The 22,767-nt window shown below is 40.7% G+C and overlaps 2 protein-coding genes across 16 annotated transcripts in view; both read right to left on the minus strand.

The window, feature by feature from the left end:
• Positions 1 to 1,685, minus strand: part of fam189a1 (family with sequence similarity 189 member A1) — a 79,255-nt gene extending 77,570 nt beyond the window's left edge. The window contains exon 1 of the mRNA XM_068573286.1: positions 754 to 1,685. Within this exon, the coding sequence (XP_068429387.1) occupies positions 754 to 1,005 (252 nt within the window). The 5' untranslated portion in view covers positions 1,006 to 1,685. The remainder of the gene's footprint in view (positions 1 to 753) is intronic.
• A 2,240-nt stretch (positions 1,686 to 3,925) lies between these two features.
• Positions 3,926 to 22,767, minus strand: part of tjp1a (tight junction protein 1a) — a 91,811-nt gene continuing 72,969 nt past the window's right edge. For 6 of the 15 annotated variants that reach the window (XM_068577015.1, XM_068576192.1, XM_068575398.1 and 3 more), the window contains 19 exons: positions 21,183 to 21,291; positions 20,849 to 21,068; positions 19,579 to 19,763; positions 19,183 to 19,278; positions 18,219 to 18,245; positions 16,219 to 16,301; positions 15,740 to 15,950; positions 14,724 to 14,824; positions 14,270 to 14,620; positions 13,106 to 13,357; positions 11,128 to 11,958; positions 10,877 to 10,959; positions 10,495 to 10,671; positions 10,268 to 10,374; positions 9,856 to 10,100; positions 9,287 to 9,441; positions 8,979 to 9,199; positions 8,337 to 8,480; positions 3,926 to 5,659 (listed from right to left, as the gene is read on the minus strand). In XM_068577015.1, the coding sequence (XP_068433116.1) occupies positions 5,565 to 5,659; positions 8,337 to 8,480; positions 8,979 to 9,199; positions 9,287 to 9,441; positions 9,856 to 10,100; positions 10,268 to 10,374; positions 10,495 to 10,671; positions 10,877 to 10,959; positions 11,128 to 11,958; positions 13,106 to 13,357; positions 14,270 to 14,620; positions 14,724 to 14,824; positions 15,740 to 15,950; positions 16,219 to 16,301; positions 18,219 to 18,245; positions 19,183 to 19,278; positions 19,579 to 19,763; positions 20,849 to 21,068; positions 21,183 to 21,291 (3,693 nt within the window). In that variant the 3' untranslated portion in view covers positions 3,926 to 5,564. The remainder of the gene's footprint in view (positions 5,660 to 8,336; positions 8,481 to 8,978; positions 9,200 to 9,286; positions 9,442 to 9,855; positions 10,101 to 10,267; positions 10,375 to 10,494; positions 10,672 to 10,876; positions 10,960 to 11,127; positions 11,959 to 13,105; positions 13,358 to 14,269; positions 14,621 to 14,723; positions 14,825 to 15,739; positions 15,951 to 16,218; positions 16,302 to 18,218; positions 18,246 to 19,182; positions 19,279 to 19,578; positions 19,764 to 20,848; positions 21,069 to 21,182; positions 21,292 to 22,767) is intronic. The other 9 variants (XM_068579469.1, XM_068578651.1, XM_068577812.1 and 6 more) reach the window with 7 other exon arrangements.

Here is a 22,767-nt window from a genome sequence, read left to right on the forward strand (position 1 = left end):
CACACACACACACACACACACGCACACAACAAAGAGATGGCCCTTGTGCCACAGACCTCCCCTCACCCCTGCCCTGCTGCTTCTATAATTAATGGCGAAGCCGTGCTCTGGGCAGGAAATCAGGAATGTGTGCATTCATAAATATTTACAGAAACTACCATGGAAATTTCACATGAAGAAGAAAAACACATCTCAAACACAACACATCCCACCGTACAAAGAGGAAGGAGCACTGTACAATATTTAAAATATATCCTCCCTCACATTATTTCTCCCGCATTATCTCTTGTGTGTGTGTGTGTGTGTGTGTGTGTGTGTGTGTGTGTGTGTGTGTGTGTGTGTGTGTGTGTGTGTGTGTGTGTGTGTGTGGTATTACTGCTTACCAGAGGCTCTGCATCCAACTAATTACTTAAGCTTGGCTCCGAAATTCATTCAAAAACCTAAATTCTACCTAATTTGTCATGGCAGTGGCACACCAATTAGTTCAGCTCTCTATCTGAGATTAAAGAACTGCACGTGTTTGATATAAAACAATCATTTAAGCTTTGTTTCCTAAAAAAACGTATTCAGTCAGTGACCATATCGCATTTAATAAAAACATAGACCATGACCTCAATGAAGTGACAGGTGACATGAAAATGAATACAAAAGGTAAGTTCAATAATATCCATACTATTAGGATACCACACCATGTTTATTATTCTTCATTCATGCCATGAAATACATCCAGTATTGTGTAATTGTCGTACTCACAGAGAAACCTGCCCAGAAGGGACACGAGTGCCGGACTCTGGGTGACGTGGTGAGAGCCAGAGCTGCGAAGCTGACGGCCAAGATGAGACTCCCGAGGACCATCTGAGAGACCCCCAGAGCCAGCATGATCCTCGTCCGGGTCCGGTACTCCCTGAGCCGGGACAGGCTGCGGGACAGCGACGCGGGGCTCAGTGACCCCGGGCCGCCGATGCTGCTGCCGCCGCCGCCGCGGTGCATCGCGTTCACTGGCATTGTCACTGAAGGGTACGACAAACACAGCAGTGGATAGCGGACAATACCATCCACACACAGCAGAGTCGGTGTGTGTCCGCCCGCAGTGCGCTGGGAAACGTCTAACTTGAGGTCAGTGTCCGGCAGGGACAATCTCCATCAATTAAGACGCCTCGGAGTCGCTCCAATTAGAGATGGACTGCGACGGATGGGAGAGGAAAGGTGAGAAAGGAGAGCAGGCTGGACGGAGCACCAGATGTTGAGCAACACACACACCGAAACTGTAACGATGTTCAAGTCGCAGGGCAGGAAATAGACCTCTGGAGTTCTCGGCGGATGCTCCGGCAGAGAGCCCATTCCTTAAAAGTCAAAACGCGAAAAGGCGAAAACAAAACAAGAACCGCATCGTCCCGCTGTCAGCCAGCCTTGCACCATTGTCACGCTGTCATGCTCTCCTCTGCAGGTCTCCAACTACTCGAAAGCGAAAGACGGAACGTGGTTAAGACGCGTGCACACACACACACAAAAAAATGTATCCTCCTTGAAGATTAGAAAAATCTTTGCTCTCTGAACAGTGAAAAAAAATGTTGGTATCACACAGAATCTGTCGTATTTTTTTTTGTTGTCTAAAAATCCGCAGAAGCGTTTCCTGTGTGTGGGGCAGCAGCAGCTTTAACAGCCAGGAAAGGAGACGCACACTGCGTATTGGAGATGTGCCACTCTGCGCGTGTTCATGGCGGCAAGCTGCTCGCAGTGTCTTTTACTACGAGAGTGGAGGAGGGGTGGTGGGCTCGCTACTATCAGGCGACATCAAACAACCTGCGCATGATGTGTTACTCGCTGCTAGTGATGTTAGTGGTGGATGAAAACGTGGTTCATCATCGTATGGTACTAGCCTACCAAGAAATACGGGTCCTTATTTGTGTGTGTTTTTTTTTTTAAATAAATAAACTAAATATACAAAACACTGCACGTTGTGTAGCGTCAGTTTTACAGTCTATTCATGCGATCAATTTTAAGTTTAGGTGGGTTTACTTTTCTTTTTTTTCTCCTTTTTTTTTAAAAAAACCTAGTGAGTGTATTCACATTGGCTGCAGCCGCAGCATCAGGGCATCGTCCACTGCATCGCCACTGAACACTGGCTCTGGAGCGCGTGTCCTTCACCGTGCACAGGTAGTGCACGAGACCCACCTGGAGAGGCTTTTGCCGAAAGAGCTCCTTGAGATCAGGCTGGATGCACATCATGAAATACTCATTAGAAAATGGCCTGACAAGTTAGTGCAGCCCAGGACAGTTTTTCATTGTTCAGTACAATTTTGAGGTACTTGCACTTTGCTTGAGTATATCCTATTTTATGTCACTTTATAGTTCTACCCATACTTTGTACTTTCAGAGTATGAGTAAAAAGTCAAAATGTAATAAAGCATTGTGTATTATTATAGATTAGGTATTAAGATACCTGGCATACATGAAAAAAAAGTATAGGATGGCCTTAACCAGAGGTCACATGAACAATGCTTAAATATTATGTATTGCTATTATAACCCAGTGATATACATCTTATTCAAGGCCATTCTGCTTAATGAACAGGCCAACTTTTATTTTTGGTAATTTAAACATATTTTGATGGAAATACCTATGTGCTTTGAATGAAGTAATATTTGGATTGCATAGTGGTTTGTTTTACTTGCAAGTATATTCTTGCTCTTTAGGTAAAAGATCCAAGTGCTTATTCCTTCACTGTGATCCATGAAAAGGAATAAAGTCTACTTGTGGACTGGTATGGTGAGCAATTTATCGAAGCATTTTTTTCTCAGTTGAACTTAAAGGGAATTTAAAAACGTGAAGGAGGTAAAAGTATTTCACAAAGGGAATAAGAGAAAAGAGAAAACACATTTTCCTCTTAAGAGTCCCGACTCCCAGACTAAGACACATTGGTAGTCTACTAATTGTGCATATGTTTTATCATAACCATTGATTTCTACCACCTTGACCATACGGGGGAGTTTTCTAAATGCATCCTATGAAAACAGAAACAAAAAGACTATGATAGGGTAGTTACAATGTCTAGGTTGTACTGACTAAAATACTAAGTGATATATTGAAATGCAGCTTTTGGACTTTTGCATGTCTGGCTTTGTGCAGCATCACAGAGCTCAACTGCCCCATCTAGCTGTGCAACCTGAGCCATGGCGCCTCAATATCCATTATCAAAGGATATTCTCAAATGGGAGTACTGTACCCCTAGGGGTAGTGAAGGCAGAGGTGACATTAAAAAAAAAAAAAAAATCAGAAAAATTAGGCTCCAAAATCCTTTTAAAAGCTTTTTAATAAATATTCAAAAGAATTTAAGTGTAAGTTCATGAATATAATTGTATATGTTCTGTTGAATTAGACACTGATGGCACAGCGTGGGTATTAAATCTTTCTTTCAACCAAAAATGATTTTGCACAGGTCAGGGGGCACTTGGCTGAAGTACATTACTGGAAAAAGTTTAATAACCACTTTTAACAAATGACAACTTTTTTTTCAATATCCATTGACTGAAGCGCCAGACGAACATTTTTGGTTTTTATTTGTCGTGTGATAGTAAAATGAACATATTTTAGTTTAGTGAGGCTCAGTGGTTAGCGTGCCTGTCTTTCAGTCAGAGGATCGGTTGTTTAAACCCCGGCTCCGCTGGTCCACGTCGTTGTGTCCTTGAGCAAGTCACTTAACCCCTCTTTGCTCCCCGTCGCTGTGTCTGCGGTGTATAGAGCAAAAATGTAAGTCACTTTGGATAAAAGCCTCAGCTAAATGTAAATGTAGAGCAGTTGGTCGGCCAAAACCTGGAATTTGATTATTAATATGAATGATAACAGAAAGAAAAAGAGATGTTGTGATGATCAGAGAAAAAAATGCAGGAAAAGGATAAAAGAAACAAACCTCCCTTTACTTGAGTCTTTACTTTAAAAATGTTTTTTATTTATTAATACAGTGGTATACTTAAAATTGTGTTGCAGAGGAGAAAAAAAAGTCAGCCACAAGTGAAGAGCTAATATCCAATTAAAGCCGTGTTATATCTAAAAATAAAATGGTACTGGTGTGCCATACATCATATATCGTCTATTAGTACAAAAATACATTTAAGGGCACACAATACAGCATCCAGTATCACAAATCAGTGAGGGGGACACTTTGAGAGCACACCCTTTCTCAAAGAACATCTTTTAAATGTATTTTAGCCCAAGCACTTTCCTGATCCTCAAAGAGCCTTAAAAACAGCTGTTTTTGTGACCATAACGTTGTGTGAATATATCGGTAGAAAAGATGTGATGTATTGTTAGGTTACAAGTTCCAAGGCTCGAGGTTATATCCAGAATACAAAGATAACCACGTTCACTGTCTTCCACTTTTTAAAACATGTTTTCTCTAAGTTTTATACAAAAAAGAAAGACATACAAAAAGTTCATTTACAAACAAAAGAAACAAGGCAATATGCTAGCTTTATTTACAGCCACTTCTTTCCTGTTTTTTCTTTTCTTTCTTGAGTAATGCATAGCAGATAAAAGAAGAGCATACCTTTGTTATCCTTTATAAATGGTTATTGTGTGCTAAACCCAAGTTCATTTATACAGAGGGTTCGCAGAAAATGGCAAAACAAATGACATTATACCATAATTTATCATAACTTATTTTGTTTTACCTAATGAAAAGTGAATAATCTGCAGATAAGGCATCACTGCTTATTTGTGTGTGAGTGCGAGAGTGCACAGAGAGAAGAGGAGAGAGAGAGAGAGAGCTAGAAACAGATGCTAGGAAGGAACAGAGGCGGCTACTGGACCTGAGTTAAGAACATGCATAGATCTCCCTCAGGCTGGAAGGAGAGACGTGTCTCTGGAAGAAATTTAGCTACAAGATATCACTGAAGGAAAAGGAAGGAAGAACGTCTCTAAAAAGTGTGCTGCTTGGGTTCATGTCCAGCTCATGTTCTGCTAACTTCTTCAACCGATACTTGTCACCGTCACTGGTTACATTTAACCTCACTTCTGTCTCAAACCTTCATTAAAACTTCCTCATTGTATTCAGTCATCTGAACTGAAAAACAACAAGATGTTGACTGGTAATTGACTTCACGAGTACAATTTTAGTAAATCTTCTCTATATTACTATATATACTGTATGCATATATAGCATAAATATACCAACACAGATTTTTGACGCATTTATGCTGCCTCAAAAGCCTCATCTATATTCATGTAATAATTACATTAAACATCGCCATATATATAGTGTCAATCCTCAGTGGCATGGTGCATGCATCCATGGTTTCATCTCACATCAAAACTTCAAAATGGGGAAAGAGTTTAAAGAACAGCTTGTAATCATCAGTGTCTCGCCTTCATCCGACGGTGCAGTAAACAGCACTGACTCGATCTTCTTCATACTCCATCATATGGTGTGTGTGTGTGTGTGTGTGTGTGAGGAGTGCATCTGTCAGTGTGTGTGTGTGTTTGTATATGTGTTTATGTGTGTCCATCCTCTTCAGTTTACACCGCATGGTTCCACATTCAGTAACATCACACCTGCTGGTCCGTCCTTAAAAGTGGTCAATGAGCACAGAAACACAGTTGGCTCCCACCAGGTAGTTGGGGTCTCCAGGGAGAGACTTGTTCTGCCAGCTTTTTGGGTCACCTGCGGACAGACAGATGGCAGCATAGTGAGTGATAACAGCTGCTTTTTGTCTGCTAATTTCAAGCTTTAATGCATTTCATGAGCATTATATACTTGCAAACTCCTCTTTACACCACAACCATCTATTACACACTCATTTTAAAAACAGCACTCACTGCAGCGCTTGATTGTATCTATTGTCTGTCATCTTATCTAGTATGACATGGTTTTGTGGCCTATGAAAGCCATTTATAATTTTTATTGAATGTCCCCAGCCTCAGTCACTGGAGGGCCTGAGTGTAATTGCAATTATAAACAGTGAGGTCTGTGCCAAGAGGAAAGGTCCAGCGATCAATCAAAGTAAGCGCAGCCAGCTCGGCAGAGCTGCACTGATACAGTACAGACTAACTGTGAATACGGCCTCCTCCTCAATCTGTTAACTGTCAAGCATGTGCTCAATTCTGGCTGACATGGCAGAGATGAATATGACCCACGCACCATTTCCTGTACAGTTATGCAACATGAAAGGCAGCGGGGGAAAGCCACAAAAAAAAACCTCACATATTTTATATTAAGTTCTGAAGATGTTAGATGTTGCATCACTCTGCCTCCTTGGCAGGGTGTTGGGTTTAATAGTTGGCTCATGTTATTGGGCTCCAACTGCTTCTTTCCTGTTTGGCTGGTTGTTTATCACAGGGTTTATCCCCAGCTAAATAATACTATAACACAATACTGGTTCATTTGACAACCAACTACCTCAGCTAGGTTTCCTTTTGGGATCAACCGTAAACCAACTAAACTTGGACCACAGCCTCCTTATTCGTGCTGGCTGCTAGTGGGGGATTTGCTTGAGACATATTGGATGCTGGCTCATGGTAGACCAGAATAACCCTCTGCGAGCCAGCGTTTACATTCTTCCCTACTCATTAACATGTTCTCTTTCACACACACAGTTACAGAGTGAGCGAAGCCGAGACACTAATGAAGTATAGTGTCAATTTATTTTTTCAAAAGGACACTTTTAGTGCTGAAACGCTGATCTTGAGAACATCGCATAACAATAATAAAATTTGCATTTTGAGTGCATGACTTTCCCGTCCACACAAGAATAGGTGTGAGTTTTTTGCCTCGAGGATGCGATATTGCCATTTCATTTAATTCTGCTGTACACCAAGATATCTTTACTTGTGTCACAGTAGTTTTGATTTCAGTCTGTAGGTTCGCACGGTCATCTACAGTTCAACACACTATACACAGAAGAGTCGGTCAGATGCAGTGAGTTGTGTAGGAGGGAAAGGAGAAGCAAAGTGATAAAAAACAGAGAAGGAACAGGAGGAGGCCAGAGAGCGGCCTTGCTTTACAATAAGAGGATTAGGACTCAGCCCGAAAATCCTCCCACAATTCAGCAGGACAACAGAGTGAGCTCACATCTCATTCTGCCCTCCAACTCTTATCCTAAAATGAGGCTAATTAGCAGCTAATCCTGACCACTGACAAAATTACCACTGTTTGAGAAGACGTGAGAGGGACAGAGAAGAAAAGGGAAAGGAGGAATTAGTTCCTTTTTTCATTAAAAAAAACAAACAACTTTCTAAGCAGGAGCTCAACTTCTCATTGAGCTTATATTATTTCTCAAACGATTGTTTGCTTAAATACACAAATTAAGATGATTTGTGCAACATTCTCCATTTATCTCATTTCTGTTTGAAATACAGAAGTAATACAGTGCTAAACATAAATATGAAACAGTATTCTGTTTTGTGGTGTTACACAAACGTTTTTTATCAGCTGGTCGAGTAAATGATCAAGTGTAACTAGCAAGTAACCTTTTACTGGAGTTACAATTATCTGAATCATATCCAGCAGTTGCTGAAGGCAGTGCATTGTTTATCTTATTGATTACTTTCACGTCCCTGTTTTTCCAGGATCCAATTTCACTCATTTTCAACCAATTTATTAGGAAAAATATATTTATTGTTACCTGAGACTATCTTAAATAGGAACTACACTTAGCTAAATAGAAGCTAAAGTTGGAGAGCTATATTTTGACACAGTAACAAGATGTCTGTGTAACTTTTCTGTTCTTCTTCTGCAGGATAAAGACAGGCATTATTGGTTATGACAGTGTCCCAATCTCCAAAGCTGTTCTTCAGGTCAGGATTTGGGTGGCTATGTGAGAAAAGTCTATCCGAGCAGAGCAGCATGCATTATTCTTCTACCTGGTGAAATTAAAATATTATACAGCCAAGCGTTTGATGAATGAATGTTAAATGAAATCAGAGAAACTTGTTAAAATGACTCAAGAGGGGGAAAAAAAGAGAAAAATACTGCAATGTCAGAATGTAAAAACAATGAGGCAGGACTTTGATTTGAACACCAAATAAAGAACCAGTGATAGTGAGTTTGAGATTGAGTTGGTGAGTTAACTAGAATAAATTATGACAATGAATCAACCAAAGCAATAAATTGTGAAAAAAAAGAAGATATTTCCCCCTAGATTGATTTTCATACACGTTGAAAGAAGCCAATTATATCAGATTTTTAGTTTCAGTTCACAATTTTCTCTTTGATTTTGGATGAAGAAAACCAAAAGTAGGGGTAAGATCTTAAAATAATTATAATCAAACAGTGACCCACAACCCTCAAATAGTCACAAAGCCAGCCCAAACGACCCCGAAGAACAGAGAGCACAGCATACCCGACGAGGAGTCGGAGGATTTTAGAGCAAAAGACCAACCATCAGGGGTCATAGACGCACAGTGAGGTAAGCGCAGCTCCACAGGCTTCAAAAACTTGAGGCCATGAGGTCCACACATCACCAGAGGGCTGAGCAGAGTCTCTCCTGGAAATACAAACACAGAATTCAAGAAGATTAAAAGTTAACGCATACAAGTAGGTTTCAACTACAAACAGTGCTGGTGCAATCAAACTGTTAGTCAGTACAACCATATATGTATGTATATATATATATATGTATGTGTGTGTATATATATATGTATATGTATGTGTGTGTATATATATATATATATATATATATATATATATATATATATATATATATATATATATATATATAATGATTGTAGCGTGCACCTAAATAAATCACCTTCAAAGTAAAAGCCCCCCCCAAAAAACAAAAACAAAAATGCAGTTAACGCATGATCAAATAATTAATGCCGTTTATCGATTGAAAAGTTAACGCGATATTAACGCGTTAACTTGCCCAGCCCTAATATATATATATATATATATATATATATATATATATATATATATATGAAACTTTTCAAAAACTGCCTGAAGCCTCGATCCTTTTCAACTCTCATATTTGATGAGTTACCTTTCTCCTTGTCGAGTGGCGGCAGGATGCTGTTGTCTCTGCAGACCTTGAAGTAGATCTCCTGCTCCACACCTTCAGGGATGGCACCCTGTGGGATAATGATGCTGACGCCTGTCTCAATGGAGCTCAGGACGCCACCGTTCGAGTTGAAGATACCTCGAGCTGTCGCAACCACCGTGTGGCCCTCATCTTCATCCTCATCATCATCCAGGGCACTCGGACTGAAGGGGAAGAAATCGATACTTTTGCACTCTCATATTCAACAGAATACTTAAACCTTAAATGTGTAGTCAAACTGGATTAGTTACCTCACAGGAATGGCCTTGGGCACAGCGTTGATGTTGTTGTGCTGGTGTTTGGAGCGGTGGTCCATAGTGCGTGTGAAAGTGTCCAGGCCACTGTCGGGGTCTGTGTTCTGGGGCTGCGGGGCTATCGGAGGCTTCACTGGGCTGGAGCTCCGGCCCTGTTTCAAACACAGACAGCAACAGTGAGTCTAAGAGCTTGGAGATTAACTTATTATGTAACCATGAACAACAATTAAAAGATGGAATAAATAACGTCTAAGAGAGAACTGAGCCGATTTAGTGTAAATTTACATCAACAAGGATGTCTAAAATCAAGTAACTGTCCGATCAGGAAAGAGAGCGAGGGGAGCAAAACCAATCTCATTCATGGGTTTCAGCATTGGTTATGTTGTTGGTTATTAATTACCCTTAGGATCAATCTGCTCTTTGTAAAATGAAATGAATTTGAAATTTAGTTTTACAGTTGTGAGACTTTGGAAAAAGTAAACTCAAAGTAAAGAAATTCCTGTAACCACCTGTAATAAACTACATTTGCAGTGAGGTCGGTATGAAATCTTAAAAAAACTGCTTACCTTTGGAGCAGTGTCGGGCTTTTCATTGGGCAGAAGGTTGTGGTTGAATTTAGGACTGTCGAACATGCGTGCAAAAGGCTTGGCTGAAGTGGTGTAGGGCTTGGGTGCGTAGCGGTTGTAGCTGGTTGCTGGTGTAGCGGTTTTTGGAGGATGTTCACCAGTGCCGTTAACTGGAGACTTCTCAGGGAAACTCTTGTGAGGCAGGAAGTTGGTCTGGACAGTGTCGTCTCGGCCAGGAGGTTTGGCTGTGGAAGAGCCATGAGGTCAGCCAAAGAGCTCTATAGTATCTGTCACTGAGTGTGTGGAAAGTACAGTGTGTGGTACAGATGCATCTTCACATGATTACAATCTTGTATTAGATAATATCCCCACTTCTGTTGTTTTTCTTTCGTTGATGATGGTTCATTTTTACCTTCAGCTGCAGGTTTGGGCAGTATGGCTGGTGGCAGAGAAGGCGTCATCTGGGGAATTGGTTCATATTTTTTCTCCACTGGAATGGGTTTCTCCACTGACTCCATCCTTAATCACAAGACCAAAACCATCAATTCAAGTGGATTAGATGAATACGTCTTTTCCAACTTTCCTTCCAACTAACAAGAAAAATGTGTTTCAGAAGAACAATACATGAGCAGGCCTCACCTGGGGTAGTTGTTGGTGGTTTGTGCTTGTGGCTGGGGTTTGCTGGGACCGACCTGGAGCCTGTCAAAGTAAGACAGCTGTTTCCTGTAGTAGTCCTCATCCTCATCAGGGTTGTTATGGTTGGAGCGTACAATGTCATCAGCTACCTCGGACGGAGGCTGCTGAGGCCCTGGGGTTCTGGGTTGGTGTGATAAAAAGTTAAGCAGGTCAAAAACAAGTCAGAGACAGTGAGATCAGGGCAAGGGAAGAGGAGTTAGCAATGGAATATTGCCAAAATAAAGATATTTAAGTAAGTTGATCAATAATGAGAAATTAAAGTGACTAATTTCACAATTTAATTCCAATATGCATTTTAAAAATTGCAAGAACATGGGGGGCTTACCTAAAGGTCTTCTCTTGATCCAGGTTGCTCAGAGAATTTGCTTTTGGGATTACGCCGCCTGCTTTCAAAGGTAAATCAGCTGCCTGTAATAGCAAAAACAATTAACTACATCAGTAGGACAAAATATACAAAATGTGAACTTCCAATGTGCTTATTTCTCAAGAAGAGAAAGAGTAAATGTACAAGTTAAGTACACTAGTAACAACTATAACTGCATAAAGTGCATTAGGTAATACAGCTTAACAGTTTACCTTGTTCGCAGATGAATCCCCTGCATCTCTGGCTCTATCCACGGACACGGAGCGCTTGTTCTCAAACATCTTGACCCTCGTCAGGACTGACTGTGGCCGCATGGCGGGGTCTTGTGGTTCATCTCTGGCAGGGAAAGACTTTGGAGCCTCCGCAGGAGATGGTGACGGGGCATCTGCTTTGGGAGATGGTGTGGGGCTGGTATCAGAGTTCACAGAAACAGGGTCATACTGCTGAGGTTTGTAGCTCTTTTGTTGCGGCGTTGGTCCCTGGTTATACGTAGGCCGCTGGGCAGCGGGGTCTGGGGAGTGGCCAGCCGAAGGGTACGTGCTCAGGTGGGAATCCTGGTTGTAATGCAGGTCCGGCCCTGAAACGGGAGGTGGAGGATCATCATAGCGGACAGGGGCTGGACCTGTTGGTTTACCGTAGCGAGGCCGTCCGTCAAATCCCTGCTGAGGTGGGGGCTCGTCATAGCGGAGCGGAGGCGTGTACTGGGAGTCAGGGCCGTCACCGTACGGCAAACGGGGATCGTAGCCCTGGGAGTTGGCAGTAGAGAGTGCTTGGCTGTAGGGATTCCACTGTTGGTGGTCGTAATGAGGCACACTGTTCTCGTAGGCCGGGTTAGAGTCATAGTTTCTGTGCTTTGGTTCTAGGTAACCACCTCCGCTGCTGACTCCACTACTGCTGACATCATACCGACTGGGTGGGTGGTCGTAATCTCTGTATGGCTGCTGGTCAGGGTGATATCCCTGCTGAGGGTTGTAAGTCACAGGCTTCATGCTGTGATTGATTCTCACGGTGTTGTCTACGCTGTATGGATCCTTCTGAAACATCTACAAAAAAAATAACATAAACAAAAAAAGTTAACAACAGCACAGGATCCACTAACATATTGCACAGACAGAAAATTTGTAATATGAAAAACTGGACATACAAAGATCCGTTAAAAGATGAGAATATTAAAAAAGTCTGTTAAATTAATTGCAGAAGAAGAAACAAGAAGGGAAAGACCTGAAATAGAGAAACTGAGAGGGAGGGTTACTGATCAGATCGTATACTCGATTAAATAGAAATCGCAGCACAGATAAACACTTATTGCAGCTTAAAAACGTCACAATGTACCACTGCAGCTCAAATTAACAGTGAAAATGAATCAAGAAGAAAAAAAAACACAACAAAACAATGGGATGCATTTTTCTTGTCTAATTTGAGAGAATGTGAATTTGGTATAAAACTTAAAGAATGCCTATTGATAATTTGACTAATACTTTTGACTAATACAGCACTACTGCATTCACAAGGGAAAATGTCACCCACTGTGTTGGTGCAATCATTAAGGCAACATAAACACCCACAATAATATTTAACATTACAAGCACATACCCATTGTACAAAAGAAATGATGATCATCGAGAAGTAACCATTAATTATCCATCCTAATCAGCAAAACATTTTAGTTTTACTGTTCTTTCTTACTTGGCTATGGCTACATAAATAAAAAATACAAACAATTATAATGTTGGAGAATTAATGGTTACTTTTACAAAGAAACAATCCATTCAATCTGCACTGATAAGTACAGCACAAAGATATCTCCCTCTAGCGGTTAACAGAGAACGAGGCAAACATGTTGCAGCCATGCAAAGAGGATAAGCGAGGGCCGCAGGTTTCCACTGCTCCCTTACATGGAGGCATATCATCGCAGCCATCACCTCCAAGCCCACTGTTGTTTACCAGCATTTGCTCACCCGTGCACACACATATACACTCTTGCACGCACAAAAACGCCCACAAACACATCTCTGTCTCTTCTGGGCAGCACTGTGGTCAGCAGACATGCAGGGCGGAAGGAGAGAGAGAGAAGCGTGGCAGCAGCAGAAGGTAGGTAGGTAGACAGGCAGCAGCACAGGAGGTCAGCCGGGTCAGACTGAGCTGGGCGGAGTCAGTTCACGGAGCGTCTGGTGGCGGGCAGATGGATACCTTTGGTTCTGAACTGGCCAGTCCAGATTGCAGAGGTTCGGGTGTGACGCTCTGAGGAGCTAGCTCAGGAGTGGGCCTCCTAAGTGAGCCAGCCTCTGGGATGGGGCTTGGCTGGCTGTGAGGAGCGGCAGGAGCCTCGTCAGGGCTCAGACCCCCTACAGTTTTTACAGTAACGTCGACAGCAGGGGGCACTGTCTCAGCCAGGGGCTCAGGCTGCTGGGGGACGCTAGGGACGGCAGCAGCCTCTGCTTTCTGTGAAGTGGTTCAGAAATGTTTAATAACACGCGCTAACACTATGGTGCAGTACTAACAAGTGCTACTCCCTTTACAGCCCCACTACAATGGTCTGCTCCTCACTTGTGCCTACAGCTTACACCAATCAAAACAGCCAATCACCCTCTTCCACAATTAACAGTAGCTGTAGATCAATCAATGTCATGTGAGAGTTAGGAATTAGCAGCAGGACAAGTATTCATTGTTAGAGTATACTAATTAGATTTTAATGCTACGGTTACAATACAGTAGTTTCTTTTCTTTCCCCTTTTTTGTTCATTAACACATCATAAGACGACAAACATTTAGATTTGGATGTCACAACGGCCAATTGGGTGTTGATACATTTTACAGTTACACTGGATTAACACTGGTATTTCCAACATGCACATAATACTTTGTGTCGTATCGTCACAGTCCCAATCACAGGTAAAACAAAGGCAAGAAGTGCACATAGGTGAGTATTGGTACAGACACTTTGACAAACATGTTTCTTTTCCCAGTGACATCAGCAACAGTCACAGCAATAAGACAGCTTGTGGTAATATAGAGTACAAGAGTAACAATAAAACTTTTCAGTACTTTCCCTTTAAAAAATAAAAAACACGCACTCACAAACATCAATCAACAAACAAATATATGCAAATAGATAAAATAAATAATATAATAAATATAATAAATATATATGTATATATATAATATTTATATATTGCGATAAATACCTGACCACAGAAGTTTTCCCTTTTGCACTGATATTGTTTGGTAACAGTAGATAGGCAGAGTAACTGCAAAAATAAAAAAGTGCCTTCAATAGCGCCGCCAGAAAACCCTTCTAACGCAAACCACGTCCTCCAGACAACAGGGAAGACGTGCAGCTCTCAGAAACGCTACCTGCTGCGGAACTGGTGCCTTGAATCCAGCCGGGTCGATGCGGTTCAGGGGGTCCGGCTGCACTGTGTGCTGGTAGCTAGCGTAGCCAGGGGGCTCCTGGATGACAGGCGGGTCCTCACGGACAGGCTCAGAGGAGCGGGTGATGGCAGGCTCAGTGGGTAGACCCACGTCATCATTCAGCGTTTCGTCCAGCTCCTGGTCGGTGTAGGCTCCGCCCTCTGTGTCTGTGTCCTCGTAGTCGGAGGTGTGGCGGCTGTCAGTGCTATACATGGAATACTCACTGCCTGGTGCCGACAGGTAAGACAGCCGGTCGTCGTGGATGTCCAGGTCATCCTCGGCTGCCCCATCAGCCTGGGAAACGAGAAGTAAAGTGAGAAAGGGAGCGAGAAAAGACCATTTCAAGTCATCTCCGGCTGTTTGTGTGTGTGTGTGTTTCTGGGTGTGCGCGTTTTACCTTGCCCTCTGAAACCCACACCAACTGGTTCTGCTGCTGCTGGATTGTGTCCTTCAGTGCTCCAAACCAACCATCATTCATGTTGTTCAAGTTAATGGTCGCTGAATATACAGAGAGAAGAGTGCAGAAGGGAAGAAAAAAACATCTCTCCAATCAAATGAGTAACAACAATGTTTCCCAAATTAGCAATTACAACAATAGAATCATAATTAAACGTTCCTTCTTGATATGCACTCCAACCCATAAATGATCTGCCACTTTTTTCTGTAAAGGACACGAGAGTCATTTTGAAGGTGCTTTTTGCCACTTGAGACATAGTTAATATTTTGTATGATTCTAAGATGGAATAATAGCCATCACAACTACAATTAAGGAGCAATTTCTTTGTTTCTGAATAAAATGTGCAAACCAATAACAACAGACTTCGTAGAGACAGTTTAAATGCAAACTTTCACTCTCAAGGACATGGCTTAACGGTCACTTCCCGCATTGCTTCGTCCCATGTGGCAGATTCTTAAGATAAAAATAGTCCAATTTGATCTGTTTTTAAGCTTTATATACATTAATTATAGTTGATCATGAGGCTTGATTCTCAGAATAACTTTCAAATGAAATCCTGTGGATAAAAGGTGTAAAGGTACAAACGCAGCTTGTTGTTTAATAGTCATTTGGACTGAAGATTATGGAAGAATCTTTGTGTGTACTGCAAAGGCTGAAAATGAGCTGTGAAGAATACTCTTTACACTTCTCTAATATCTTTATCACGAACAGATGCTCCAAAAGCATGGTCACACCACAACACTTGACAGATAGAGTGCATGCTGAAAAAGGGCCCTGTGGGGACTCTTGTGTGACAGTCAGTGCTGAACAAGCGTTTGTAAGAAGTGTGACAGACAGCCATAGCCTCCAACACTGCGGCACTCAATTGTCAACTGCCTTAGAAATGTGTCTGTGCTGCCAGTCAAATGTCTACTGTTCCCCTCTATTTACACCTCCCTCCTTCCCACTAGACTCACTGGTGAAGAGGTGATGGTTGTTCTTCCTTAATTTGAGGGCTCGTTCAAAAAGCTTCCTGGCACTCTTCCTTGACTCAGGGCAAAGGCGGGTCCTCATAGTCTTCACACCCTGCTTTGTGTCTGGGTTGAGAAACACCACAATCGGATACCACTGAGCGTAGTTCAGACGGTCCACTGCATTAGGGGTGATGTCCAGCACTGCATGCTTGTCCTTCATACACAGAGAACACACAACTTAGTATTATTTCCATATAGTGAGCATTTACCCTGATTAAAGTTTAGGAGTATTACAGATACAATACTATATGGCCAACACCATAATGATTCAAATGCATTAACCAGTACAGAACACCAGAGGGCAGCAGTGGTACATATTAGCTCAGCCATCTTCTCATTACAATAACAAATCTGTCGAAAGATGTTTATACCTGAACCTTTTGTCTGCATTTCTAAATACGTGTGCATATCTTACTTCTTACCCGGTCAATTATCTGTTTGATGGTGTGCAGGCGAATGATGCCGGAGTTCTTCTGGTCGGTTCCTGCATCCCTGGGTTCACTCCCTATAAAAAAACAAACGTAAAGGGTTACTGCAATACATCAACACAAGAAGCACATCACAATATCACCTGGCTGTGCCCGAATCAGACATTTTTGTGGCGTGCATTTGTCGACTCCCAACAACAGAGCTGTTAAATACAGAATATATTCTCCGTACGAAAGAGGACAAGTGTACGTTTATGAAAACAGCTCGATAGTAGCAGCCATTTCATGCATTATCCATTAGCATTTTGGGTAGGTTTAGGTAAATGTAATTCAGAGATGAATGAATGTGTGCGTGCAACTGCATGTAACAGTATAAATTATGGTGCAAGAAATGCGTTATGTGAGAAACAGTGACATGAAATATGCGCATACAAGAGCATGAGGGTCATTTTGGGATTAATGAGAATACAGTGTCATTGTAAGCCTCGGGGATTTAAGCAAGGATGTGAAGAGGGGTTTATGATTCACATAAAGATAAGCAATGGTTTCCTGCCCAGACACATAAGGTTCAAAAGAGGGCAGTCATCTCACCAGGGTGCAGTATAGTAGTGACTCAAACACACCACAGCACGGGGCTTAATTTCTAACATTTTCTAATTTCTAATAGGATCCATGATCTGAAAACACTGCTCTGATCTACCCAAACACATTTTAGGGAGAGCAGATAAAAACAGCCATGCAACAAGTCAAGATCTAAGCAGTGAAGTTGAAACATTAAACATTCATTTTAATGTTAGGTGTCAGTTTTGTCTGTCTGTGCAATATAAAACGGTCAGTTTCGTCTGATATAAAATGTGCTCTATGTTTTTGTACAGTAGCATCACAGAGGTGGTTTAATGTGGTCTGAGTTCTGAGTCATAAAATTACCCCTTTTAATCAGATTTCATAGTGATACATTTTTGGTACAGCTCATACATGACCCCAATATCTAAGTATTTGGAGGCAATTTTAACGTGAACACTTACATAGATGGTTTAATTGTTCAGCAGACAGCTGAGATGGTTGAAGATGAGACTATTTCATCTCATGTCATATTTTTGGGTGGTATTGTGGGCAATTCTTTAAGAAAATCTATCCATTGTATTTGCATGGGCAGATAGGGAGCAATGTAGTAAAAACAATCATATAAATGGAAGCCCAAATAAACTCAACATTCAACTATTCTGCATTATTTGGTAATTTCCTAATGATTTTAATGAAAAACATCTCCACACGTCAGTTTTCTTGGCATATTAACTGCACAGATCCACATGCTGCCTTGCCGTTGTCTTTGTACATGATACATTAAGGAGGGGAATACCACTGAATTTTACCATAAAATATAGTCCTGTACTCAATCAAGGTTACTCTACATGAAATCAGCATTCACTAATTTCTAATGATGAATATGCAATATCACAATGGCAAACAGCTCCTTAGAGATTTAAATTTGGGCAAAAAGTGTAGAATGGAAAACAAAAATGAATTCTCAACAATAAACATTTTTTCCATCATATCTAATGTAAGTGTTTATATAAATGTGATTCATGCTAATGCAGTAGAGGTTTGTAAAATCTTGCATATATGTAAATATATTTTCCTTGATGAAAATGCTATTTTCTTTGCCAGAGTCAAGAGCATCTCAAGCAATAAGTTAAGTACAATATCGAGGGTAGAACGAGGACATTACATGGAAACAAAAAGAAAAAAAGCTGCGTGTAAGTATGATATTGCAGTCAGCTCTTCTGTGATTTGTTTTACAATCATGCTAATAAATACTAAAACTAAAAATCGTTATTGCCAATTGTATTGACAAATGTGAATTCCTAAATCAAGTGCTATTCCCCTACACGCATTGTTGAAACATCTATAGACCAGATTGCCACCAAAGACTAGTTTACAGATTATCACTGAATCAATAAAACAAACAAAAGTTGATGCACTAAGTGACATACTTTCCCCTCCTTGTTGTTGCTGTGTTTCTGAAAAGAAAATACAGTTACACAAACATCACTGGAGTTACGCAAATAAACATCAAGGAATGGAATCACTTTTTATATGGGTGTGTACTGAATATGTGTGTGTGGTTGCACTGACATGTGTTGTTGTGCACTTATTGAAATGAAATACAGAGTGTTAAACTAAAAATTCCACCTTAAAAAAGGTTGCAATCTATGAAGTAAGAGGCAGCGGGCGCAGACTAAAATGACCAAGTGTATGCAGCTTTGCTTGGAGTGTAGAAGAGTGAACCATAAATAAAGATCAAGAAAGAGAAAACCTATGAAATACACAGAGGGAATAATTGACGCAACTTGACTAACTGACCCACTAAATTGGGAATATCTAGTCGTTTTAGTAGCAGTAGTGTTTTGAAGTTAAGCAGAATGACATCTATTTTTTAAGGAATTAACATCTATTGAATACTGTCTACTTACTGTACTTAAAATAAAAAAAATGTGAACAGCCAACAGCAATGAAAGAAGAAAAACACTACTAAAATACAATGTTTCTAACCTTTTGTAGGTTATAACTACATAGAAACAACATAGTTTGTTGCATTTATCCACCTACAACCTTTCAGCTAATAATGACTGTCATGTTATAATTCTGGTTTAACAATTTAACTCCTATCAACAATTAAGTATGTGTGTTTTTAAACACTTTTGAGAAATCAAATTGGTTTTGCAACCTAAACATTGCAACCTTTGTTTGTCACAGCACATTGTTATGGCAATCTGTTCGGCAGAGCAACACATTTAAATGAAGAAAAGAAAATCACAGGCAGAAGTAATGCGTGGTGAATGTCTATTTTCACTGGACACAAGTCAGCAACTCACTTACAGGAGGATTGACCACTGCTGTGAATATTTGATGGATGCTAAGAAGTCAAGAGAGGGTGATCGGTTATTTATCACTTACTTGCTAGTTCAAATATGTCTGGCTCTTCCCTGGCCAATTTCTCTCTGGCCACGTCTGCTATCGGCCCAAAGAGAACCACAGGCCTCAGGAACCCAGCTAGAAGAACATGAACGTACCAAAGGTTAGCACCACGTATCACTTCCGAACTACAATACTATTAGCATATTAGAACATATTTGTAATAGACAATTTAACATTTTTGCAATGCTTAGAAGCAAAGAAATGTACGACTACAGACATCAGTTATTTAGAACTCACAAATGCCGTGAAGGACCTTGTGTTCTTCTTAGCTACAAGTGTGAAATCTGTCCACTACTTTCAAAATTCTTTCTACAATAAACAATAAAGATACGTCGGAGATTATTGCTTTTACTGTCTTGGCGGATGTGCGCTTACCTTCCCTCAGCACCACCCGCTCATAAGCAGGGAACTTGGTCTGAACTGGTTGGGCTGACAGGTCTTCCCTGCTCTTACGCAAATTCCTCTTGGAGCTTCGCAATCCTCGGAATCTCCAGAAGTCCGCTCTGTCGCCTCCTGGTGTTTTGGGGAGGGTGTACTGCACGCTGGATAGCTGCTCAGCTCTGGACAGAGAAGAAAGTAGGAGTAAGGGTACCGGTCACAACTTCACTCTTGGGCATTTCAGAACAGTTCAGGTATTCAGCATTTAGTTTGGAGATACAAGTTGTGGTAATATACTGTAACTACAACACAATTGTACAGTATTGAGTTATAAATGGCTGTCAAACTGATTAATAAGTGCATTATTGAGTGAAGAAATGTTGATGAAATAAGCTATTTTATATATAGGCTAATTGATGTGTTGTCTTGAGGGTTTGTATAGTCTAATTCATAGCTCAATGATCACATTATGAAGAGCTGAATTATCAGTATTTGACTATACCTAAATTTATCACAGATTGCAGTGATGTAAACATTTTAGTGATGCTGATTACATAAATTAAGTCTTTGCAGTAAAAGGACATGTCTTATTTATAAAACAGACACACTTTCCACTGTTAATGAATTACACACCACTAATTTAGGCTAAACTTTTACCGTATCCATTTCCTAAATTTCATTGCAGATAGGTTAATATATGTTTTACATTCAATTAAATTCAACAGTGGTAAGCAGTAAACTCATTCCAAGTGGTGTTGAATAATAGAGGCCTTCCTTTGATGGATGTTTTTTAAAATAATAATGTTGAATTCTGAGTGTGTGTTTTGAAAGAATATCCAGGGAGGGAAGTTAATCTTGGCTGAGGCTCTGATATATATTTCACAATGCTTAATGTGTGTGATATAAATGCATGCAGCATATGAACAGCTATGTCTTTTCTGTCAGCAGAAAAGAGAGAAATCTAAACACCGCCAGAGGCTCTTGAATGCTGTGGAGTCGGGCCGAGGTAAAACAATGCCGTTGGCTGGATCATCATAATCTACACTACTGATTCTCAGACACACTGACTTCCTAGGGCCTCACAAACCTCACAGTAATCCCTATTCAACCACTTACCTGACATAGTGGATGTGTTAAATATGCCCTACTTTCAGAAAAAGCGTCTGTTTTAAAATCCAAGTGTTTCGATATAAAAAGTAAGAAAATGGAAATATGCTCTTAAATACTTCCTCACAGATCAACCACAATTATTATTATTTTTTTTTACCTGTTCTTGTTTGGTATGATGCCCCTTTCCACTTCCTGATGGTTCTTGCCAATACGGATAGCGAGCCAGGAGCCTAATTTGCCATTGTAGAGCGTGTCTACCACACGAAACACCTCGCCCTTGTTAAAACTCAGCCCGTATGGTGACTCTTTTTCATATTCAAAATGTGTCCGGATGTAGAAGGAGTCACCAACGTCTGATTCCACTATCCTCCGATACACTAAAAAAAAAGTAGAAAACAGCAAAATGATTATAGAAACCTTTTAAATGTGCTAGTTTTGATACATGATAGATTTACACGACTTAGACAATATGTCATACTGCCATCACTTACCATCCTTCTTCTTTTGAGCCAAAATAGTGACTTCTTCTCCTTTTGGGAGATCCAGTAGAAACAGCACAGCCTCCTCCCGGATGATGTTAGCAAAGTCCACATTGTTCACCTACGGATGCAACACAGAAGACGTATAAAAATCTACTTACCTTACTTACTTACTTACTTAAATGACTAGTGGACTAGCACACAAAAGAGAAAATCATAAGCTCTTCATGTTATGTCCCTAAGTTCAGTCCACCAAGTTCTTAAATAAGCATTGTTGAATGCCAAAGACATGTTGAAGGCTACCAGGCTAAAGTGTGCTCTGTTCCTCGAACTTTTTTGGACAAAAAAACTAAACTAGAGCATCTAATTTTCTCACAAAATAAGAAGAACATGGAAAAAGTAAAGTGTTCCTGAAACAAAAGCAGGCCACGTATTCCTCCTACAACAAGCAGCCTCCTCCTCGTCTCCTGCTGCTGTCCCAAACACAATAACTGCTGTTTATTGACTCTGCTTGAAGGGCAGCGGGGGAACCAGAAACACATGGGCTGAATCACTGAACCTCAGAAAGACACCTTTATCCTTCCCAGAAATAGAAGGGCATGACTTCTTTATCTCCACTCGCACACCATGACCAAAGGGAAACCATCTAAAGATGGAAAACAATGTCCTGGAAGTCTCTGAGGTGTGTTTGTACAGTGAAGAGAAAACACACAGGCACAGAAAGATTTATGCTGTGCAGTGGGAGGAACAGAAGACAGTGTATTCATTTGGAGAAGGAGATACGGTAATGGACAGCTTTGTCTATAAGATAAATGCAGTCATTCGATGTATACGTCATGGAGGAGAAGAACTGTGTGGATAAATACTCAGCCTCTTCTGTGCAGTGTAATACTACACATATTCACAGTTATAACATTAAACAAAGCAGGTGTAATGCTTGGCTGCTGAATAAACACATCTGAATGGATCCAACACTGACATCAAGAGGGCTTCCATCATCCCATCAACAATGTTACTCTAGTGTTCAGTGAAACAGAAAGTCCACTGTTCTGAGGTCAGAGTGTAAGAACGACTATTGTTTCTTCACATTGGAAACAAGGGGAGTTTTGACATGGGGCAGAGCCCAGAATGACTCATAGACTGACAGATACATTGTACTGTATTCTCAAGATCCTTTTACAGAGAAATTCAACTATTGTGGCCATGGGATCACATAGTTTCACCACTGACTATTTAAGTTAGTGTGGGCAGCTACTGCTCCTTTATTTTCACAATAACACCAGATGTTCTTCCCACTTTCATTCATGGGACATGAACAAAAATGAACAGTTAATACTTACTAAAAACAAAAAACTGAATAAACTCAGACAGAAAACAATACCTTCAAATTATCTTACAAGCTACATAATAGTAGGACAACTAAGTAACACATACACTACATGTGCACAAAATCAACAAGTTGGGAGAAAACTAGTAAAAAGGGGAAATCAGAGAACACACTTCCACACTCCTGAATATTGTTTGTTTGCATAAAGCAGATTTCTTCACCATGACTTTTTTTTCAAAGCAAGGTCGGCATATTTGATAAATGACAGTG

Source organism: Clinocottus analis, unplaced genomic scaffold (genome assembly GCF_023055335.1).
Source record: "Clinocottus analis isolate CAN_PGR_092001 unplaced genomic scaffold, fCliAna1.0.p SCAF_1, whole genome shotgun sequence".
Classification (NCBI taxonomy): Eukaryota; Metazoa; Chordata; class Actinopteri; order Perciformes; family Cottidae; genus Clinocottus; species Clinocottus analis.